This window comes from Strongylocentrotus purpuratus, unplaced genomic scaffold (assembly GCF_000002235.5).
Source record: "Strongylocentrotus purpuratus isolate Spur 01 unplaced genomic scaffold, Spur_5.0 spur5_contig_843, whole genome shotgun sequence".
In the NCBI taxonomy this organism is placed as follows: Eukaryota; Metazoa; Echinodermata; class Echinoidea; order Camarodonta; family Strongylocentrotidae; genus Strongylocentrotus; species Strongylocentrotus purpuratus.
The window spans coordinates 1,386,095-1,404,267 of NW_022145550.1; the positions used below are offsets into that span (position 1 = coordinate 1,386,095).

Below are 18,173 nucleotides of genomic sequence, written 5' to 3' on the forward strand. Positions count from 1 at the left end.
TATGACCTTACCTCATCCAACTCATTTAGCATGACAATAACCGGACACTTCCAATCAAAGGCAAGTCTCCACATGTCTTCCACTGTGTTAGGCAAGGGGGACTGCGTAGCCAGGAAAACATCCTTCTTCAGGAATGTCTGGAGAGAGAAAAAAATAGACCTTCAAGTAACCCACTGCCTATATCAATAGCTACTGGCTAAAGCATTGGGAAACAAGAGAATGCAGTTGTCAACCGGTTAATTAATGTGAAAGTTTGAAGTTTTGTGTGTCATTATGATGATGAAGCTAACTTCATGTAGTCTTCGTTTGAGGTACTCTTTGCACACTCTTTGTCTCTGTCTCTGTATCTCTTGCTCTATCTTTCTCTCTCTCTGTCTGTCACTCTCTCCTGTCCTACCTCTTTCCACTTTCTCCCTTTCTCTCTCTTGGCCCCACCTCTCTCTCTTTCTCTCTCTCTCTCTTTCTCTCTCTCTCTCTCTCTCTCTCTCTCCCTCCTACTCCCCTGTCCTACCTCTCTCTCTCTCTCTCTCTCTCCCCCTCTCTTTCTCTTTCTCTCTCTCTCCCTCTCTCTCTCTCTCTCTCTCTCTCCCTTTCTCCCATGATTTAATCACTCCAATCCTAACCCCAACTCTACATTTATCTAAGTATATACTCACATTCAGGAAAGAGGCATTGATGTAATCAGTGCTATCAATGGAACCAGGGCATGCAAGATACGGCCGGTTACGCTCCACTGAGAAGAAAAAGGTTCAAATTACCATGATAGCACTTGCAGAAGAGAAGAGGATAAATGTACTGTGTCATCTAAGCACTATTATTAAACTGCCTGTCAAACCAAAGTCCATGGGTTGGATAAATTTTGCAATGGTTGATCTTGAGGGAAAAGGCATATCTTACAAACTTTAGTCTCTTTCCTGTTCTTGCATGTCAGACTGACTTGCGCCCTAACCCCCCCCCCCCCCCTTCCCTCTTTCCCACAAGCAATGTGCTTTAATTCATATACTTAATAATTACTGAACAATGTAAATTCAAATAACTGCATGAATTCAATTCTATGAAGGTCTACATAAGAAATGTACTGATTGTTAAAAGACATATTTTGTTTGATGTTAAAATCCTTTCATAATTCCTACAATTTCCAAAGTGAGTGCATTACAAATCAATTGATTCTTGATATGCCATTTTACAAGGATACTCAATTCTTGCGATATATTACCAAAGGTCAAGTTACTACCTGCCTTTGTATTGAATAAAGTGATGGGAAAATACCAGGAAATATACCATATGAAAGTAAAACCAAAACTAGCTATATTTAAACAGGAAAGGTGTTTGATTGTATATGCCCTCAAATATGTGCATACTAGTAATTATAATGACTCACATGGCAAAATATCAGGAAAGCGATTCTTTTTTCGATTAATGGAAGCTCTTCCGCTTCGAAAGCTATTCGCAGATGGTGTTGGAGTCAGTGTATGCAGGTTCTGAGACAAAGAGTGATGGCATGAAATGTGATCATTTGTTTACAGTGCAACAATTAGGAGTTGTTTTTATTATACATTCACAATCATAAAGCTTCATTAAGATTGCTTTCTATTTATGACTAATCTCATTATCATTTATAAGTCAATTACATGGTTTAAACAGCAAAACAAATCACCTCAAAACCACTAATACATGTACAGTGTTTAATGGCAGGCTTGATTCTCTTTTTTTCTGTGTTTTGAAACATTTCTGATTCCACATTATCAACTGGCATATACATAGAGCAGTTACAATTGCATTACTTAATGCATTAAGCATCAAGTTTCTTATTTAGTTAAATTGAACTTTACCCCCTTAAAGGTAAAGACCAGTATTGGAAACGCCCCAATTTCAAAAAATGAAATGGAAGCTCTTATTACCAATCATGTGAAAGAATATGTTTTGACTAATACCTGATGACAAAAATTTTGCCGGGAAACCGCCTACTAATTGATATATTTGGTAAATTAGTTTATCTACATGGTCTGTGGGAGATAAACGCACATGTCGCGCACGTGTGCGTATAGTCCCATATACATCTTTCTGTGTACAGTGCTTGTAACTTTACGAAGACTGGGCCATATTTCTTATCATTTTGATGATTCCAGAACCTTGCAGTACACACCAATACTTATATGCTAGATGATCAACCTTTTCTGATCGATTCCACAACGTTTCTTTCACAATGCAATCGCATGACCATAACTGGTCTTTACCTTTAATTGCACAGCGACACACAAAACACATCTTGGTGGTTTTAAGCTTATAGGTCACATAATCCTGAACTTCTGGGTCAGGAAGTTAGAAAACAGAATTTCCAACTATCCAAACATTCCAAACAGGATAGGGTAATCCTGTTCATACAGGATACAGGATACAAGACAGGAAGGAAAAGCTTCACACAGACACAATTTGTATTTCAATTTACTTCTATGAGCCTTCTCTGCAATTAAACTTGGCAAAAAAAAATCATCACATAGAGCATTAACTCTTTGCCCGCCACGTACACAATCCCCCCTGTGCCACATTGTTTTTAGGGTGCCACCTTAGGAGGGGTTCTGCATGGACTATGCTTATTCAACTCGCAATAACTTTTGATTGGTGTACTGTAATGAAAAACTTTGTGTAGCAATATTGTATAGAAATTAATAGTCTTGCCAATGGTATCATTTTTGTAATGTATATTATCATAAATTTTGAGATTATCAACTATACATTTTGTATCCAAGTTTTCGTTTAGAAGGGTATTCTATACCTCTTATATCTAATACTTTGTTATGGAGGTTTATGTCCTGAGTTAGTTCATTGAAAAGATGTATTCATGAGCTTTCACTACATACCAAATTCATGTGTTGAAGGTCACAATGAGCCTGGTAATTTAGGATTGAATAAAGAGTAAGCCGACAATGAACTAATCTCCTATTGAAATTGACCCTGGGTACTTTTGAATAGACTTCCTGTCTCTTGATTGTACTTTGATGACCTTTGTTGTGTCTGTAGGTAAGATGGTGTAGCATTCTATTATTACTTGCAAGGCTGTGCAAGCTATTAGAATTGAAAGAAATGAATAGAAGAACTTATTGATTTTCTACACTAATAAGGCAAGCCATGAACATAATGTATGCTTGAAACATGTACTAAGTTAAGAATTGTAGAAAGCTGATGTATAATAAATAAGAATAAAATATATTCGTCTACATATGTAGTCTCATATTGACATGTTCATTATAACAAGAGGTAGACAGAGAGAGGGAGAGAGAAAGAAAGAGAATAAGAACGAAGAGACAGGCAGATTGGGAAAGAAATAAGAAGAGACAGGGAGAGATAGAGAGAGAGAGAGAAAGAAAGAGATATAAGCAGATACAGAAAATGAGAGTGAGAAGATAGAGATAGAGGGGGAGGGGAAGAAGAAAGAGACAGGCAGATAGGGATATAAATAAGAAGAGACACGGAGAGAGAAAGACAGATAGGCAGACAGAGAAAGACAGAGGCAGGTTGAGATAATGAGAGTGAGAACAAGATAGAGAGAGGCAGAGAGAGGGGAGGAAGAAAGAGACAGGCAGATAGGGAGAGAAATAACAAGAGACAGGGAGAGATAGAGAGAGAGAGAGAGAGAAAGAAAGAGATAAGCAGATACAGAAAGTGAGAGTGAGAAGATAGAGATAGAGGGGGAGGGGAAGAAGAAAGAGATAGGCAGATAGGGATATAAATAAGAAGAGACACGGAGAGAGAAAGACAGATAGGCAGACAGAGAAAGAAAGGCAGAAAGAGAAAGTGAGGATGAGAAGATACAGTGGGATTACGCAAAAGTGTACGTGTGGGACCAGGCTCATCTTCCTCGTCAGAGTCAGTCTCGCTCTCCTCTGAATCAGAGTCGGCTGTTGGAACAGGGTCCATCACAAGTTCTCGTACCTGATCAGCAGTGAAGAAGTCCCGTCTCCTCCTAATAGGGGCCATCCTAGCTCATCAGAATATTTGCAAAAGCAGTTTCAAAAACTCAATTTTTCTCGGAAAATGTCAATGTAAACAATGTTTGCGAAAGCGGTGCAATGAAGTGTGATGTGTATACAATGCGAAGCACGCGTTACTATTGTGTGTGTGTGCGTACAATAGAATTAAATGCGTTCCGTGTGTATTGTGAATAAAATGTGACTTGAGTCGAAGTTGGCAGCCCGCTGTATGTTCCGCTAGCCGAACGTGGCGGGCAAAGAGTTAAGAGAAAACTTTGCCTTCTTTTGGTATAAGGTCAAACCTGCCTTTATGGCCACCTCTCTAAAAAGGCCACCTGCCTATAATGGTCATCTTTATTGTTTCCCGCTAGGAAGAAATGTGCCTCGTAGAAGCATTTTTTAGAAGGGCCACCTGACTAAAGAGGCCGGTGCTTCTGTTTTCTTTGAGTGGTCTTTATAGAAAGGTTTAGCTGTACCTTGTTTTCTCTTCTATACAGTGCGTCCCAGAAAAAACAAAACCGAGAACTATCAATGTTTTATCATGACTTAATCACAATTATAATTAATAAATGACACATATTTGTAAAGCTTATACAAAAAACAAATACAAAACAGTACAATCAACTGGCAGTTCCTCATAATCCATAACTCTGTATGTCTTTCATGGCTCAGAGCTTCAGAATCTTTTCCATGTCATGTTGATGATCATCTTATCAAGGATCAATTTTGATTCTTTCATTCAAAATTAGAAAAATAAAAACAATCAAATACATACATGTATTACGCTTTATACATGTCTACCTTCATTTTGGGGGTTACTTATGAATTCATCACCATTTTACACAACAGAATATTTTTTATTTCACTATCACTTGAAAATTCAAAACAATGTTTTTATCTCATCTCATCTTTTATATCCTTCATCATAACATGCATTCTCTTTATTTTTGCTTGTTTCTTGGTATCTTCCTGTCGACATGTATGACATGTATATGACTTTCTCTTACCTTAAATTCAACGTGAATGTTTGCCTTCTTTGTCACGGAGTTGGCCCTGTGCAGTGTGTCCATCTTCTCTCTGAACTTGGAAACTGGTATCTCAGTTTTGCCACTCAGGTAGACCTCAAGCAAGGCATTGTACAGGAAGATGTATTGCTCCTGGAGAGATAAAATATTATTTACATTATTGTATATAAAGTGTGAAATTGGAGATTAGGCGCACCTAACAAAAGGACTTGGTAAAAGGAATGTTATATATACATCCTAATATTGTATAATGTTCCCTGAGGTATACCCCCCCCCCCCAGGGGTCAGGGGTCAATTACATGTATATATTATGTGCTTACTAGAAATTGCATGTTATCTATATTACATCTGTTAAGAGCCAGAAGGGCATTAGCTCTGCATTTCATTACGTAAGTTAACATCCTTCTGGTTCCAAACTGAAGATATATGTACCTTTGTCTGAACCATCTTGATCCTGTTTTCTCTCATCTTAGAGATGAAGCTGAAGATGTCTACTCTGCCTTCCTCCTTCATCATGTCCAGCATGTTGTAGAGACAGATAAACGTCCCAGTCCTCCCTACTCCAGCACTGCATACGGGGGATAACAGCAAGGGAAATAATGATTGTGACAACTCTGTATGTCCTCTTTGATGTCTGTTTGTCTGTCTCCTCTGTGTCTGTTTCCAAGTATTTGCCAACTGGTGACCGTCTCTCTCTCTCTCTCTCTCTCTGTATTTGTATGTGTGTGTGCTTGTTTTGTCTGCATTGTCTGTCTGTCTTTATCTCAGTACCAGTGTCTGTCTCTCTCTGTGTTTTAATGTGCATGTTTGTACTGTCTCATCTATGTCCGTTTCCTAGTATGTGTCAACTGGTGACTGCCTCTCTGTGTATTTGTCTGCAGTATGTCTGTCTGTCTGTATCTCTCCTTCTGTTTGTCCTCACCTTCTCTCTCTGTCTCTGTCTCTCTCTCTCTCTCTCCCTCTCTCTCTCCCTCTTTCTCTATCTCTGTCTGTCTGTCTGTCTCTCTCTGTCTCTCTCTGTCTCTCACTCTCTGTCTGTCTGTCTCTCTCTCTCTCTTTCTCTCTCTGTCTCTCTCTCTCTCTCTCTCTTTCTCTCTGTCTCTCCTCTCTAATTTCTTTCTCTCTCTTCTCACTTCATAATTTGTTCTCTTTATTACTGTCTCATATACAGTACATAAACTAGCTTAACCCTTACTGTACTGGGGGGGGGCCTGGGAGGCCCCCCCCTCGACATTTTCGGAGATCGCGCCGCAACCGCTCGGAATTTTGAATTGTCATTTCATGACTTTTTCCCCTCAAGTCTTACGCACATTTTGATACCATTTTCGTCGAAATCGGATATACCTGTAAGGTGTTACATAACAATTAGTATGCGCATGTCATCAAAAAAGTGCTATACTTGCATATATTCATGTACAAGCAGAAATGTGAAGATATGAATTGATATCCAATTGCTTTTATATGTTTCTCAAAGTAACTTGATGTATTTCAGAACAAAAGAATACATCAGAAATAAAACAATAGATATAATAAGAAATAAAAAACAATAAAATACACAAGAAAATAAATAGTTGAAAATCGCATCAAATTTGCATAAATTATCATTATTAATTACATCAAATAACTATTTTGTGTTAGAAAAGAAGTTTCATATGAATAATAGGTTTCAATTAACATTAAAAAAGTGGAGTCTGACAATTTTTGTAATGATTCTAGTTCCCTATATATATTTCCAGATTTGATATTCATGAATGCGTATTCATAATTTATGCAAATTAACCTATGCATTTTCAAAAATCATAAAAATAATGAAACCTCATGAATTTGAGGTGAAGGAAACATTTATTCAATACATTTTCAAGATTCTTCACAAGTCTACGGACAAATATGTGGAGTTTTCTGTAATATGCATAAAATTAGCATTTTGCATAATTAATTAGGCTATAACGACAAAAATTTGCATATTAGGAAAAAACTAATTATACCATCTTGTTCCTTACGTAAATATCTACAAACATGCAAATTTTCGCGTTCATCGGACATTCGACGGCCGAGATCATAGGGGGGGGCCTCCCAGGCCCCCCCCCCCCCCCAGTCAGAGAGTGCTCGAAATAGCCCAGTACAGTAAGGGTTAATACATCTCCAATTTAAACATACAATGCAGATCTACACTTATTCTCTCTCATTCTGTTCCTATATTTTCTGTTCCTACCTGCAATGAACCAGCATAGGATCGGTGTATCCAGTGGATTGCAACTTGGTATGATGCTGTTTGACCGTGTCTGTGAAGCTGATGAGTGTTGTATAATACTCAGGTACACCCATGTCAGGCCAAGAGAGATAGTGATACTGCACGATGGTTCTCTTCTCTTCACTCTCCTCTTCATCCATCTCATCTCCTGTCTGTATCACACAATTAACAAATAGACATTTTTCTATTTTTATCTGGGCTCTTGTTAGGCTATGAGTGTACATTTATGAGACGCATTTCTAAGGATCCCACAGAAAGTTGTTAGAAAGATAAGTTATAACAACAACAATTTGTAAAATGCTATTAGAGTTCTCAATTAATATTTTGTTTATTTCTCAATTTCTTGTGACTTTTTGTTTTAGCTTTCACAATTATACATGTAACTCCCTTTGAACAGGGATGTATATTCCGGGCATGCAAAATAGTCTTTGATCAAACACAGACATACTATTATTCTACAATGAATTCTATTCTTGTCTATTCTCATACTCTATTCATTTCTGTTTTTAAGGGATATTCTCAAAATATTTTTGAAATGTCTACTATGAGCAGCCATGGAAAGCAAATGCTGACATCAGTATGCACATTGATGAAATATCAAAAGAATAAAAATACTATATCGAATAAGACATCAAATTTATAGGTACCGTATTTGTACAACGTCAATCATTTCATTCTGAATACTACCTCTTGGCTCTTAATGCAATGCCACTTAACTCTTTATCCGCTTTAATCAACAAATTAAAATAAAACAGTGGGTCGCCACAGTGGATTTTTGTCACATATACAATGTGTACATAAAATATGAACTTTACTTCAAAACAATGAGACATTCAAAATCAAAATCTTGGAAACCCAAAGTAGCTTACCAAAATGTCATGAAGTGGAACAAAAAGCTGCATATGGAACACAGATTTTAACATATAAGCTAGTACTTCTTTCTACTACATGTACCTTGATATTCCCTCAAATGTTGAATTACAACTTTTCATCCATAGATAGCACCAACTATTATCATCTTTGCGTTCCGGATGTATCATTTCACTAAACAAATAATTAAGGATGTACCTTCTTCTTAACGATCAAGGTCCGCACTATGTGGTCAGAGAATTGCTCAACCTCAAGCAAGAAGAGAGAGAAGTCACCCATAACTTCGACAGACCTTGGGTTCTTGGGCCAGTACTGTCTACAACGATCCTGCAAAGTTATTTAAAGAGTGTTTAAATAGAAAATTGGAACCAGTAGTTACCTTAGAATTACAAAAACAAATATTGCACATCTATTGCAATAGAGAACAGAAGATTTGCTTCAGTAATCAATTTGTTTCTGAAAACTTAGTTTTATTCATCAACTCATAATATTGCCTCATTCTCCTAGGCTAGAACAATAAACTACCTTTACTTTGTTCCTTTAGAAGTGATCAAATAATGCTCATGCTATCTAAAAAATACTGTCTCAATAAAGGAGATTTCTTCAGTTCAAAAATCTGTACATGTAGGTGTAGATGTCTCTACACATTTTAAACTTGTAATTTTATAAAACAGTATATGCAAATGCAAAATGCAAAATACATTGTGGTAAATGAACATTATCAACAAACACCGTAAACTGTAACGTTTGTAGTTTTAATATGTAATTTAATTCAATAATGTGTAAGCTCCATGGATGTTAACACTGAATCCTACCTTTCCTGCCTCAATCAAGTTGGTTACCATGACAATGGTCGCAACATTCTCTTGCCAGATCATTCTCCAGAAGGCAGTCAGTGATGCCGTGTTAGGTGCTGAAGAAACGAAAAATAAGCAAATGTACTTGTTTCTTCAAACATACTGGATATGCATACATGTAACGTACTCTAAAATGTCATGTGTGTTATCAATTCATACAGTTAAATAGTTGATAGCACAGTGTCATCTATGTTAAGGCAAACTTATTGGTATATTAACGTAATCCTACAACAATCTTTATTAAAAACAAAAATAATTAAAAAAATAAAACACTATACTTGTACTTCTGTCTCAACAGATAAACTGATAGAATCACAACAGTATCAAACAATACAAAATTGCAAATATATGACAAAAAGGAAACCATTCTGGTTCTTATACAGTTGTATGTTTAACAAAGATTTTAAACAACCTTTTGCATTTTAAAAAGTACAATACACTCAGTATAACAGGGAGATCAAATTTACATTGTACTGTAGGCTAAGTGTACTCAACATTATTAGTGAATTATGCAATATTAATTACTCAATATAAAAAAACTATTTTTACCCTGTGATGCAATGAATGCCTTTTTTCCCTTGAAGTCCTAAGGTAGAAAAGAAAATGGGCATAATGATACATGTAAATGCACTTTCCTATTAAACTTTTTTGAAGATCGGACGTATAGTTACAAAGTCACGTGATCTTTTGTCTTTGCATGTCAGCCTGAAAATTGCTCATTTTTGTGATTTGTGTACAAAACATATGGAAATATAATTTTTCCTAAAAAGAGATAAAACATTGGTTATTTGGTCTTGTTTAAAGTTTAGGTGTTTGTTTTGGGGTCAAAATAGTTGAATTGTAGTTAGAAAATAAAATAAAACAACAAAAACAATAAAATACATAAGAAATTATCAAAACAAGAGATAACATAACAATTAACCTGACTCTTCCAATTTTTGTTGTTGTATTATTATTCCAAATGGTCTAAAGAATATATGTAGTGAAAAAGAATGCTTAAATATAAATAATATTACCATATGCCAATGAGTGAATTTTTCAAAAAAATGAAATTACCATAGTATTCTATACACTTCACTTGACATGCATGCACATTTTCGCAGCGATCGGCTGTAAAATGGCTGAGATCTTAAGGGGGTTGATCCCCCCCCCCCCCCAGAAAAAAAAAAATCTGGTCTGAAATAGCCCAGTTAAAATAGGGTTAACTGAATTCGGTATATACTTACGCTGAGATAGTTAGCATTGAAGTAGTCAGAGTGGGGATCTCCATCAACTTTCTCAAGCACAACACGAGAATGATCATCTGAAATAGCCATTGGAAAAGACAGATATTAAGCAAATATTAATCGACTACGAGGGTAATGGTAGCCCCGAGATCACCGAGGCGATGATAGTTTGTATCCATTGCCCAAGTAAAGGAGGTTAATATTTGTTTTATATCCCACATCGGCAATAAGGTCTATTTAAAATGAATTTTACATAATAATAAGAACTGATTCTGCAGACAGTTTAGCTTCAGCTAGATTTTACAAAGCGCAACATGCATACATGGAATACAGTTGATGCACGCTCATTTGACATTGACATTGACTTTGACATTTCGCGTAACCTACTTTGCTATGCGTATTCAAAGGGCAAGGGTGGGCAAGTGGGGTAGCAGCAAAAAAATACTTTACAATTAAGTACTATCTCAACCTGAGATCGGTAGATAGTACTTGTCTATACCTTGTTCGTGCTCTGTACAATCGCAATGCAAACAACTATACATGAGGGATATAAATTCAGATTAGGTGCAAGGCACAGAAAGGGAACAGTTATCCTTCAATTAACCCCTTCCACCGAATCCTATCCATAGAGTTTCACTGTGGTGATTATACATAGACTTCAAATAAGAGTAGGTATTGTCCTTTCTAAAACAAAAGTTGGTTCAAGCATTGTAAAGTCTATTCCTGTTAAGCAAATTTCTACCTTGCATATTAAAGGTATTACAAAGTTTTGGTAAATTTTGAAAAATGGGTGGATAGTGATTCTTTACACTTTTGATATATTTGGATGCCCCTGTGGATGTATTAAGAACACCAGAAATGTTAGCCCCTAAAACACTTCTGCTTTCGAGAAAAATTGAATATAAATATTTACCGGTGCTCCCGGTAAATTTTGATAAATTTCAATTAGCTCCTACGGCCGTACAGTGGTAGCTGCGACCGTGAAAATCTCAGAGTATGTAGTTGTGGTATATAATTTCCGAAAGAGATAGCTAATCGGTCGATTTTAGGCAATAAACATTGCTTAATATGAAGATAGCTTAATTGATATATTGAACTTGAGAGGGAGCTATTCAACATAAAGTGTTTATTATTTATTATACAACACCTACGTGGATCCTTGTCATTTGATTGGACGATTGTTGGTCACATGATATTCAATAGATGGTATATTGCACGGTCGTGCATTTTTGGTTATATGCGCCGTGCATTTTTGGTTATATGCGCCGTGCATTTTTGGTTATATGCGCCGTGCATTTTTGGTTATATGCAGACTGCGTATCTCTCTGCTGCATGTGCGCGCGCGTATCCCTGCGTGTATCTGACGCGAAGGCAATCTGCATTAATTGAGAAGACTTGACTCGAACTGTAATTTATCTTTATAAGGAGTAAAGCATAATTTGTTGATTAACGTTCTATTAGGTCTTCTTCGATGTTGTATAAAACAAATAATGAATGTTTTTCATTCGTTTAATAGTGCAAATATTTTCATTCGTTGAAAGATTAACGTTAATTCTATTCAACTCGGCTGACGCCTCGTTGAATAGAATGTTAATCTTTCAACTCATGAACATATTCGCACTATTGAACTCATAACCATTCATTATTTGTATACAATTTCATAACTTTAGAGTCTATTTCGACCGCGACAACGATCACTGAATATGGTAGGATTGTATATGCTTCCAATATGTCCATTTGAACCAAATTCATGACCCCATACCAAAACTTTGTATTACCTTTAACCATGGGATAAAGTTTTTAAGTGCATGATTTGACGGATGGAAGTCCACTAATGAGTATTGTGGTGTAAATTTGGAAGCTTGGAGATGGTTAAAATTTAACTACAATACCCCCCCCCCCCCTCCCCACACCTCTTCTCTCTCTATCCTGCCCCTAACCTCTCTCTCTCTCTCTCTCTCTCTCTCTCTCTCTCTCTCCATCTCTTTCTTTCTCTCTCCCTCTCTTTCTCTCTCCATCTCTTTCTCTCTCTCTCTCTCTCCCTCTCTCTCTCCATCTCTTTCTCTCTCTCTCTCTTTCTTCATACCTAATTATCTTTTCTCTATCTAAAGGCCAACAAATGGAAATCAAATTACATAGTTGGCATGAAATGCACTTCTTCAAAGTGTGATCTCAATACATGTACATATATCATGCTTTCTCTATTTTCGTCTATCTCTCTCTCTCCCTCCCTCCCTCCCTCTCTCTCTTCCCACCTCTCAACAGCTTACATCATACAACCTCAGCTCTGTGTACTCACATGCAATGATATTCCTGAAGCGATTCTTTGGCTTGTTCTTCTCTTTGGAGGCGACTTCCCAGGGACTTTGTTGGTTGACGTTGAGAAGCTATGTCCATGTACAAATTAATAATTAGGAAATAAATAGTAAGGCATAACAAGATTACAAAAACACAAGTATACATATTCATACATGTAAATGTATTTAATGACTGAATAGTCTGCCTGTGGCTCTCACATGCCAATCAAGTATTCTTCAGACAAACATGTATTCACTTAGACATGTATACATGTTAATGAATCAATTGCCTGGCCCCCAAGTGACAAAAATCTTGTTGAGTGAAAACTGATTGATCACACCAATACGATCTCAAATGTTTGTTACATGAATGCATGTACACAAGCTAGCATGGCAAAATTTCTTATTACATTGACTTGACATGTAGGCTAAGTTTAATTGAAATATATCAAAAGCTACAAACGTCATGTTTACTGTAAAACTAAATATCTCTTCATACAATTGACTCTTTCTTCCAGGGGGGGGGGGGGTACTTCCTATATTCTATATCTATTTCTACTTTCAAGAGATGCCCTGTAATACTCACATTGAACTCATGGGCCAGCTCATTGATGCTGCCATTCTTTTTGCTCTTGATGTATTCCTCAAGCTCCGTGACCATCACCACTCCTGGAACGGTCACGTTCTGGTAGATGTCTCCACTTTCCACCTCCTCTCTACTTCCTTTGTCTAGATTCTCCTGACTCTTAGATCGGTCTCTAGGTACCATAAGCGGCTTCTCATCCTTCTTTCCCATTTCTTGCTTTCTGTTGACATCATCCAATGATGCGTTGCTTCCAGCCTTATCTGTAGCATAGAGGGCATACGGCTTTGGCTGCGGTGGAGGCTTGGCCTTGGGTTCCGATCTTTCTGGACGAACGACAGCGACAGGTTTGCCGTTGGTGTTTTGGGATTGCACCCTTGGTTGGATAGGTGGTTTAGAGGTTGGGACTGTTGCAGCAGGTGGAAGGTCAACTCCTTCATAGGTGTTCTCGTCATATGCCACTCCGTCATATGTGTTGTCATGGAAACCAATCTCTTCATTACTGTATATGACAGCAGACGAACCTAAAATGGAATAAAAAGTCAATGAGAAAATATACTCACTAAAAAAAAAAAGGATGTAATACGTAAATGGGTTGCTTCTCCGATTTAAAAGTATGCAAATAAAAACAATGTATTTGCAAAAAATTGCACATCTGACTAAAAAACTTGTAGAAACATTGTATAAAGCTAATAAAAACATAATTTAAAAAAATTGAGTCTTACGGTATGTTCTTTTATAAGATACAGTACCACAAACGTTGCACTTTGTATATATGGGGGTAACATGATAAAAAATGAACCAAACAAAGTCCATGTATTGAGGAAACAAACTTAAATGGACGGGTAGTGAAGCACTCTAATCAACAGGGCATTTGTGAGGAATTATTACATTTCTGCAAGGTTTGTTTCCAAAAACAGAATTAAAAAGAGCTAAAATACAAGAATTTTGATCAGATTTTTTCATATGAATTGTTAAAAACTGATGATAAATCAGTGTAAATCAACTAAGAATTATCATTAAGACTATAAGCAATACCAAAAAATAGAAAAAATAAATAGGACAAAATAGATGTAGATGCTTGGTTTTCTTAATAAAGTAGCTTAGCAAAATGAAATGCATTAAAAGACGTGTTTGGAACGCTAAGGGTGAAAGAGCTAATGATTTTTGTGAAGTAAAATGCTCTTTTTTGACATACCTGAATGAAAGGTAACATCAAGCCTAATCGAGATAGTATAAATGTATCAACCAGCTCCATATCCTAACCATGTGGGTCCTTACCAAACAGGAATACAAAATAAGTCTTCTGAATATATTCGCTTAATATTCAGAATACAAAATAAGTGGTATTTTAGTGGTTGCATGTATTCCTCCAATTTTAATACTAAAAATCTGATTGTCACAACCACTAAAATCAATTTAAGTATTCAAATTGTTGTGGTTCGAATACTAAAATCCATACAAAGGAATTTTAGTCTTCGATCATTAGTATTCTGAATATACAAACATTTTCCATGAAAATACTAATATTCAAAACCTGCAGTTGGTTTGAATACTAGTAGAATTGAGTCTTTGATTATTAGTATTCCTCCAATTTGAATACTAAAAATCTGATGTTTGTTGTGGTACTATATTAACAACACCAATAGTTCATTGATGTGCGTAATGAGGCTGTGATTGGCGGAGGAATACCAGAATAAAGCACTTCCAAGATGGCCACTTATACATGAACAGTGTCTCCAGCAATGATCTTATTGATCTGTAGATCTGATCATTTAACATGGTGGCAGCGGTCAAAAGGATTGCCATATTTATTACTATTAAACTGCAAATTACATTGAGCCAGCAAAAATCTTGCATGACCTTGGATTCAAGCAACGTTTTTGAACTGCTGACAATCACAGCCAGTTGAGTAAATCTGCATGTGTCACCTGTGGACTGTATTATGTGGGGCATTAGGAGTATGACCGACGGGCACACAACGTATTGACTGTCAGATCGAGCCCTACAGTTACATTCAGGACCAGAACTGATGCAGAGGCAGAACCATGCAGAGCCTAGAGGCTCGCCATGAGGCATGACCAGAGCCTAGATCACCAGGACGAGAGCCTAGAGGCTTGACCAGGACCAGAACAGTATAGCACTGCAGTTTGGTTTTGGTTTTGGAACTGAGCCGCTCAGAGCGCGTCACGTTGCGATTAGAAATGAGTGGACCGTGCAAGTAGATCCAGGACTAATTGCTGGACTTGATTGATCTGATTGTGGAGTGAAAACTAGATTAGACTCTATGTCCTAGTCTAAAAGGACTAGTCTAGACTCTAGACCTAACAGGTTAATTACCTAAGACATAGCCTATAATGTTTCGAATTGGACTCAGTTAGGATGTGTTTAACATAATTATACAAGTAGCCTAAGTAGATCTAGATCAGGCCTTCTCAACTGGCGGCGCGCGCGCCACTCGTGGCGCTTGCGGTCAGTCAGAGTGGCGCGCGGCTGTTCAAAAATAAAAAAAAATTAATAAAATAAAAAATAAAATTATAAAAAAAAATTAAGAAAGACAAAAAATCAAAACATTATATTTTAAAATAAAAGACTCAGCAAAATCAAAAAGTCGCAGTCGAAGTTGAGCCCAAAATGTAAGCAAGCCATTTCGTTTGTTTGATTTTCACTTCATTTTGACATTTTCCGTGTTTATTGCACCAAAATAACTACATGTAAATTAACTTCCAGTGTAGATTTTAGCCAGGAATTGTACTAATTATTTCACATCAATATGAAATTATGATTGATGTTTTATGGAACAAAAAGGTGTTAAAAATGCCACATCTGGGCCTTAAAAAAGCCCTAAAATCCACTAGCTTCCGGGGGCTTCGCCCCTGGACCCCACCCGGTATCGGCTCGGTCGCTACGCTCCCTCGCAACACAGTCACCAAACATACAGGTTGGCACTTCAACCTCAATAAATTTTTATTTTGGCGCTTCTAATAAACTAGTTGAGAAGGCCTGATCTAGATAATAGATCTATAGGCCTAAGTCCAATTTCTACATGTGGACCCTGGATCTAAGTCTAGAAATGTCTAACTTTTGAGTATGTGCATGATGATACTGGTAGACCAAATACTGAAACAGTGGTCCGTGGTAACTTCATTCCTTTTGGTTGAGTCACGTACAGGATCGAAGGTCTATTCCCTCAAAGCTGGTCCAGGACCAGTTGTCTACATGTATAGGACCAATATTACACAAGGGGGTATAATTGTCTATAGACTTGATGTATTTTTATGCATTTGAACCTACATTGTGAAGTTGTATAAAGTGTGCTATATAAGTCATGATACATTATACATTTGTAGTATGAACATGGGCTAATTAATACTTATCAAGTAATATCGCAGATTTTGACCCCAGTTTGTTTTCAGAAAGCACTATTAAAACTGCTAAACAGCACACACTGAAATAAGAGTTAGTATCTAGCATGAACATCCTAGTACTTCGGGTGAAACAGTGTAGGCCTGTATGTCAATTTAAAAATACAGCAGAAATATACACGTACTGTAGTTGATGACTGTTAATTGGTATGTTATGTAGGGTCTACACTGCAATTTGTATGTTGTATGAGGTGATTATTATTGGGGTATAATTCTGCTGCATTGTGGGATTTTGGTGTTGGTCGGAATACTAATTCCAGCATTGCATATTTCAGATGACAAGTGGTCAGAATACTAATTTGTAGCTAGTATTCATCTTCTAATTTGCATACTAGTAGTACGAATACTTGTTTGTATTCCTCATTTAAATATTTCGGCCTATAGGAATACAAAGGAATACTAACAAAGTGGTTCGAATAATTTGAGCTGACAGGAATACTAAATATGTGGTTCGAATACTAATTTGTAGCTAGTATTCGTCTTTTAATTTGCATACTAGTGGTTTGAATACTTGTTTGTATTCCTCATTTACATATTTCGGCTTATAGGAATACAAAGGAATACTATTACAAGTGGTTTGAATACAATCATGTGTATTCAAACCACTAATTTTCATACAGAATAAGTGGTTGGTTGTATTCAGATACATGTCTTCGAATACAACAGGAATACATTCACGTTGATCTACATCTGTGTGATAAATTTATACTTTTCACCAGTTATGCATATTGTGTTCCGGATGCGTCTGTTTGTGCCGCTCCGTTTCACAAATCTACCTATCAAGTAAAATGTTCAACTCACCACCCTGCTTATCAATAGCCTTGGTATCCTGTCCTTCGTTGTTTCTTCGCCTATGAAAAATAAAGGTGTAAGATCATTCATTCATTAAAGGCATCAGATGATGTTTGAAGGTTTGCATGGTGGTATGAATAATCGCGGAAGAGGTTTACGGTACACCATGTGTAAAGTCCTAGAAGGACTAAGGAATGTGGATAGAAAATAGAAGTGAAATGGAAAGGCGAGAAAGTGGAGGTTGGAAGGAAGAGTATCTTTCGGAAGAGAGTATAGTCTTGAAAAGGACTGTAAACCAGAAAGTTGTAGACAGGATGAGAGGTTTGAGTAGAAGACTGGATTGAGTTGGAGAGTTGAGTAGAGTTGCAGAGCAGGAGCAGGAGAGTAGACTCGATGTTTCGGACAGGTTGACTGTCCGTCTTCAGGAGTGAGTGTTCGCTAGGCGTGCCGCGGTCCTTATGGCGTGAGTGCGGACTTGGGGGAAAGCATTGGGCCGGCGGGCTCGGCGGGTTGGCAGGCAGCTGTCGGTGGTGACGCTCAGTTGCGTGAATTGGCGGGAAACGAGTGGGCGGCGGCTATGCGGACGTCGTGTGGTTGGTGTCGGCGGAGTAGCGGGCGGTGTGTCGGCTGTTGAGTGGGTGTATCGATCGGCGGTGAGGACGGCTATTAGTGGTGTCGCTCTGTGTGTGTTGGTCGGCGGTTTCGGCGGGCAGGTTACAGATGTATAATTAACCGGTTAAATGAATTCTGATGTCACTTCTATTTTCTATCCACTTTCCTTAGTCCTTCTAGGACTTAATTAACACATGGTGTACCGTAAACCTCTTCCGCGATTAAAGGCATCGTTTCACAATGTTAAATCTGAGATGCATGGCC

The 18,173-nt window shown here is 37.3% G+C and overlaps 1 protein-coding gene across 1 annotated transcript in view; it reads right to left on the minus strand.

Moving 5' to 3' along the window:
* Positions 1–18,173, minus strand: part of LOC587101 (receptor-type tyrosine-protein phosphatase U) — a 57,626-nt gene that overhangs the window by 8,715 nt on the left and 30,738 nt on the right. Inside the window, exons 16-28 of the mRNA XM_030990124.1 lie at positions 17,307–17,356; positions 13,084–13,604; positions 12,500–12,587; positions 10,201–10,277; positions 9,524–9,560; positions 8,933–9,030; positions 8,316–8,444; positions 7,209–7,399; positions 5,429–5,564; positions 4,979–5,128; positions 1,382–1,481; positions 657–733; positions 12–137 (exon numbers count right to left, since the gene is read on the minus strand). Coding sequence (XP_030845984.1) covers positions 12–137; positions 657–733; positions 1,382–1,481; positions 4,979–5,128; positions 5,429–5,564; positions 7,209–7,399; positions 8,316–8,444; positions 8,933–9,030; positions 9,524–9,560; positions 10,201–10,277; positions 12,500–12,587; positions 13,084–13,604; positions 17,307–17,356 — 1,780 coding nt within the window. The remainder of the gene's footprint in view (positions 1–11; positions 138–656; positions 734–1,381; positions 1,482–4,978; positions 5,129–5,428; positions 5,565–7,208; positions 7,400–8,315; positions 8,445–8,932; positions 9,031–9,523; positions 9,561–10,200; positions 10,278–12,499; positions 12,588–13,083; positions 13,605–17,306; positions 17,357–18,173) is intronic.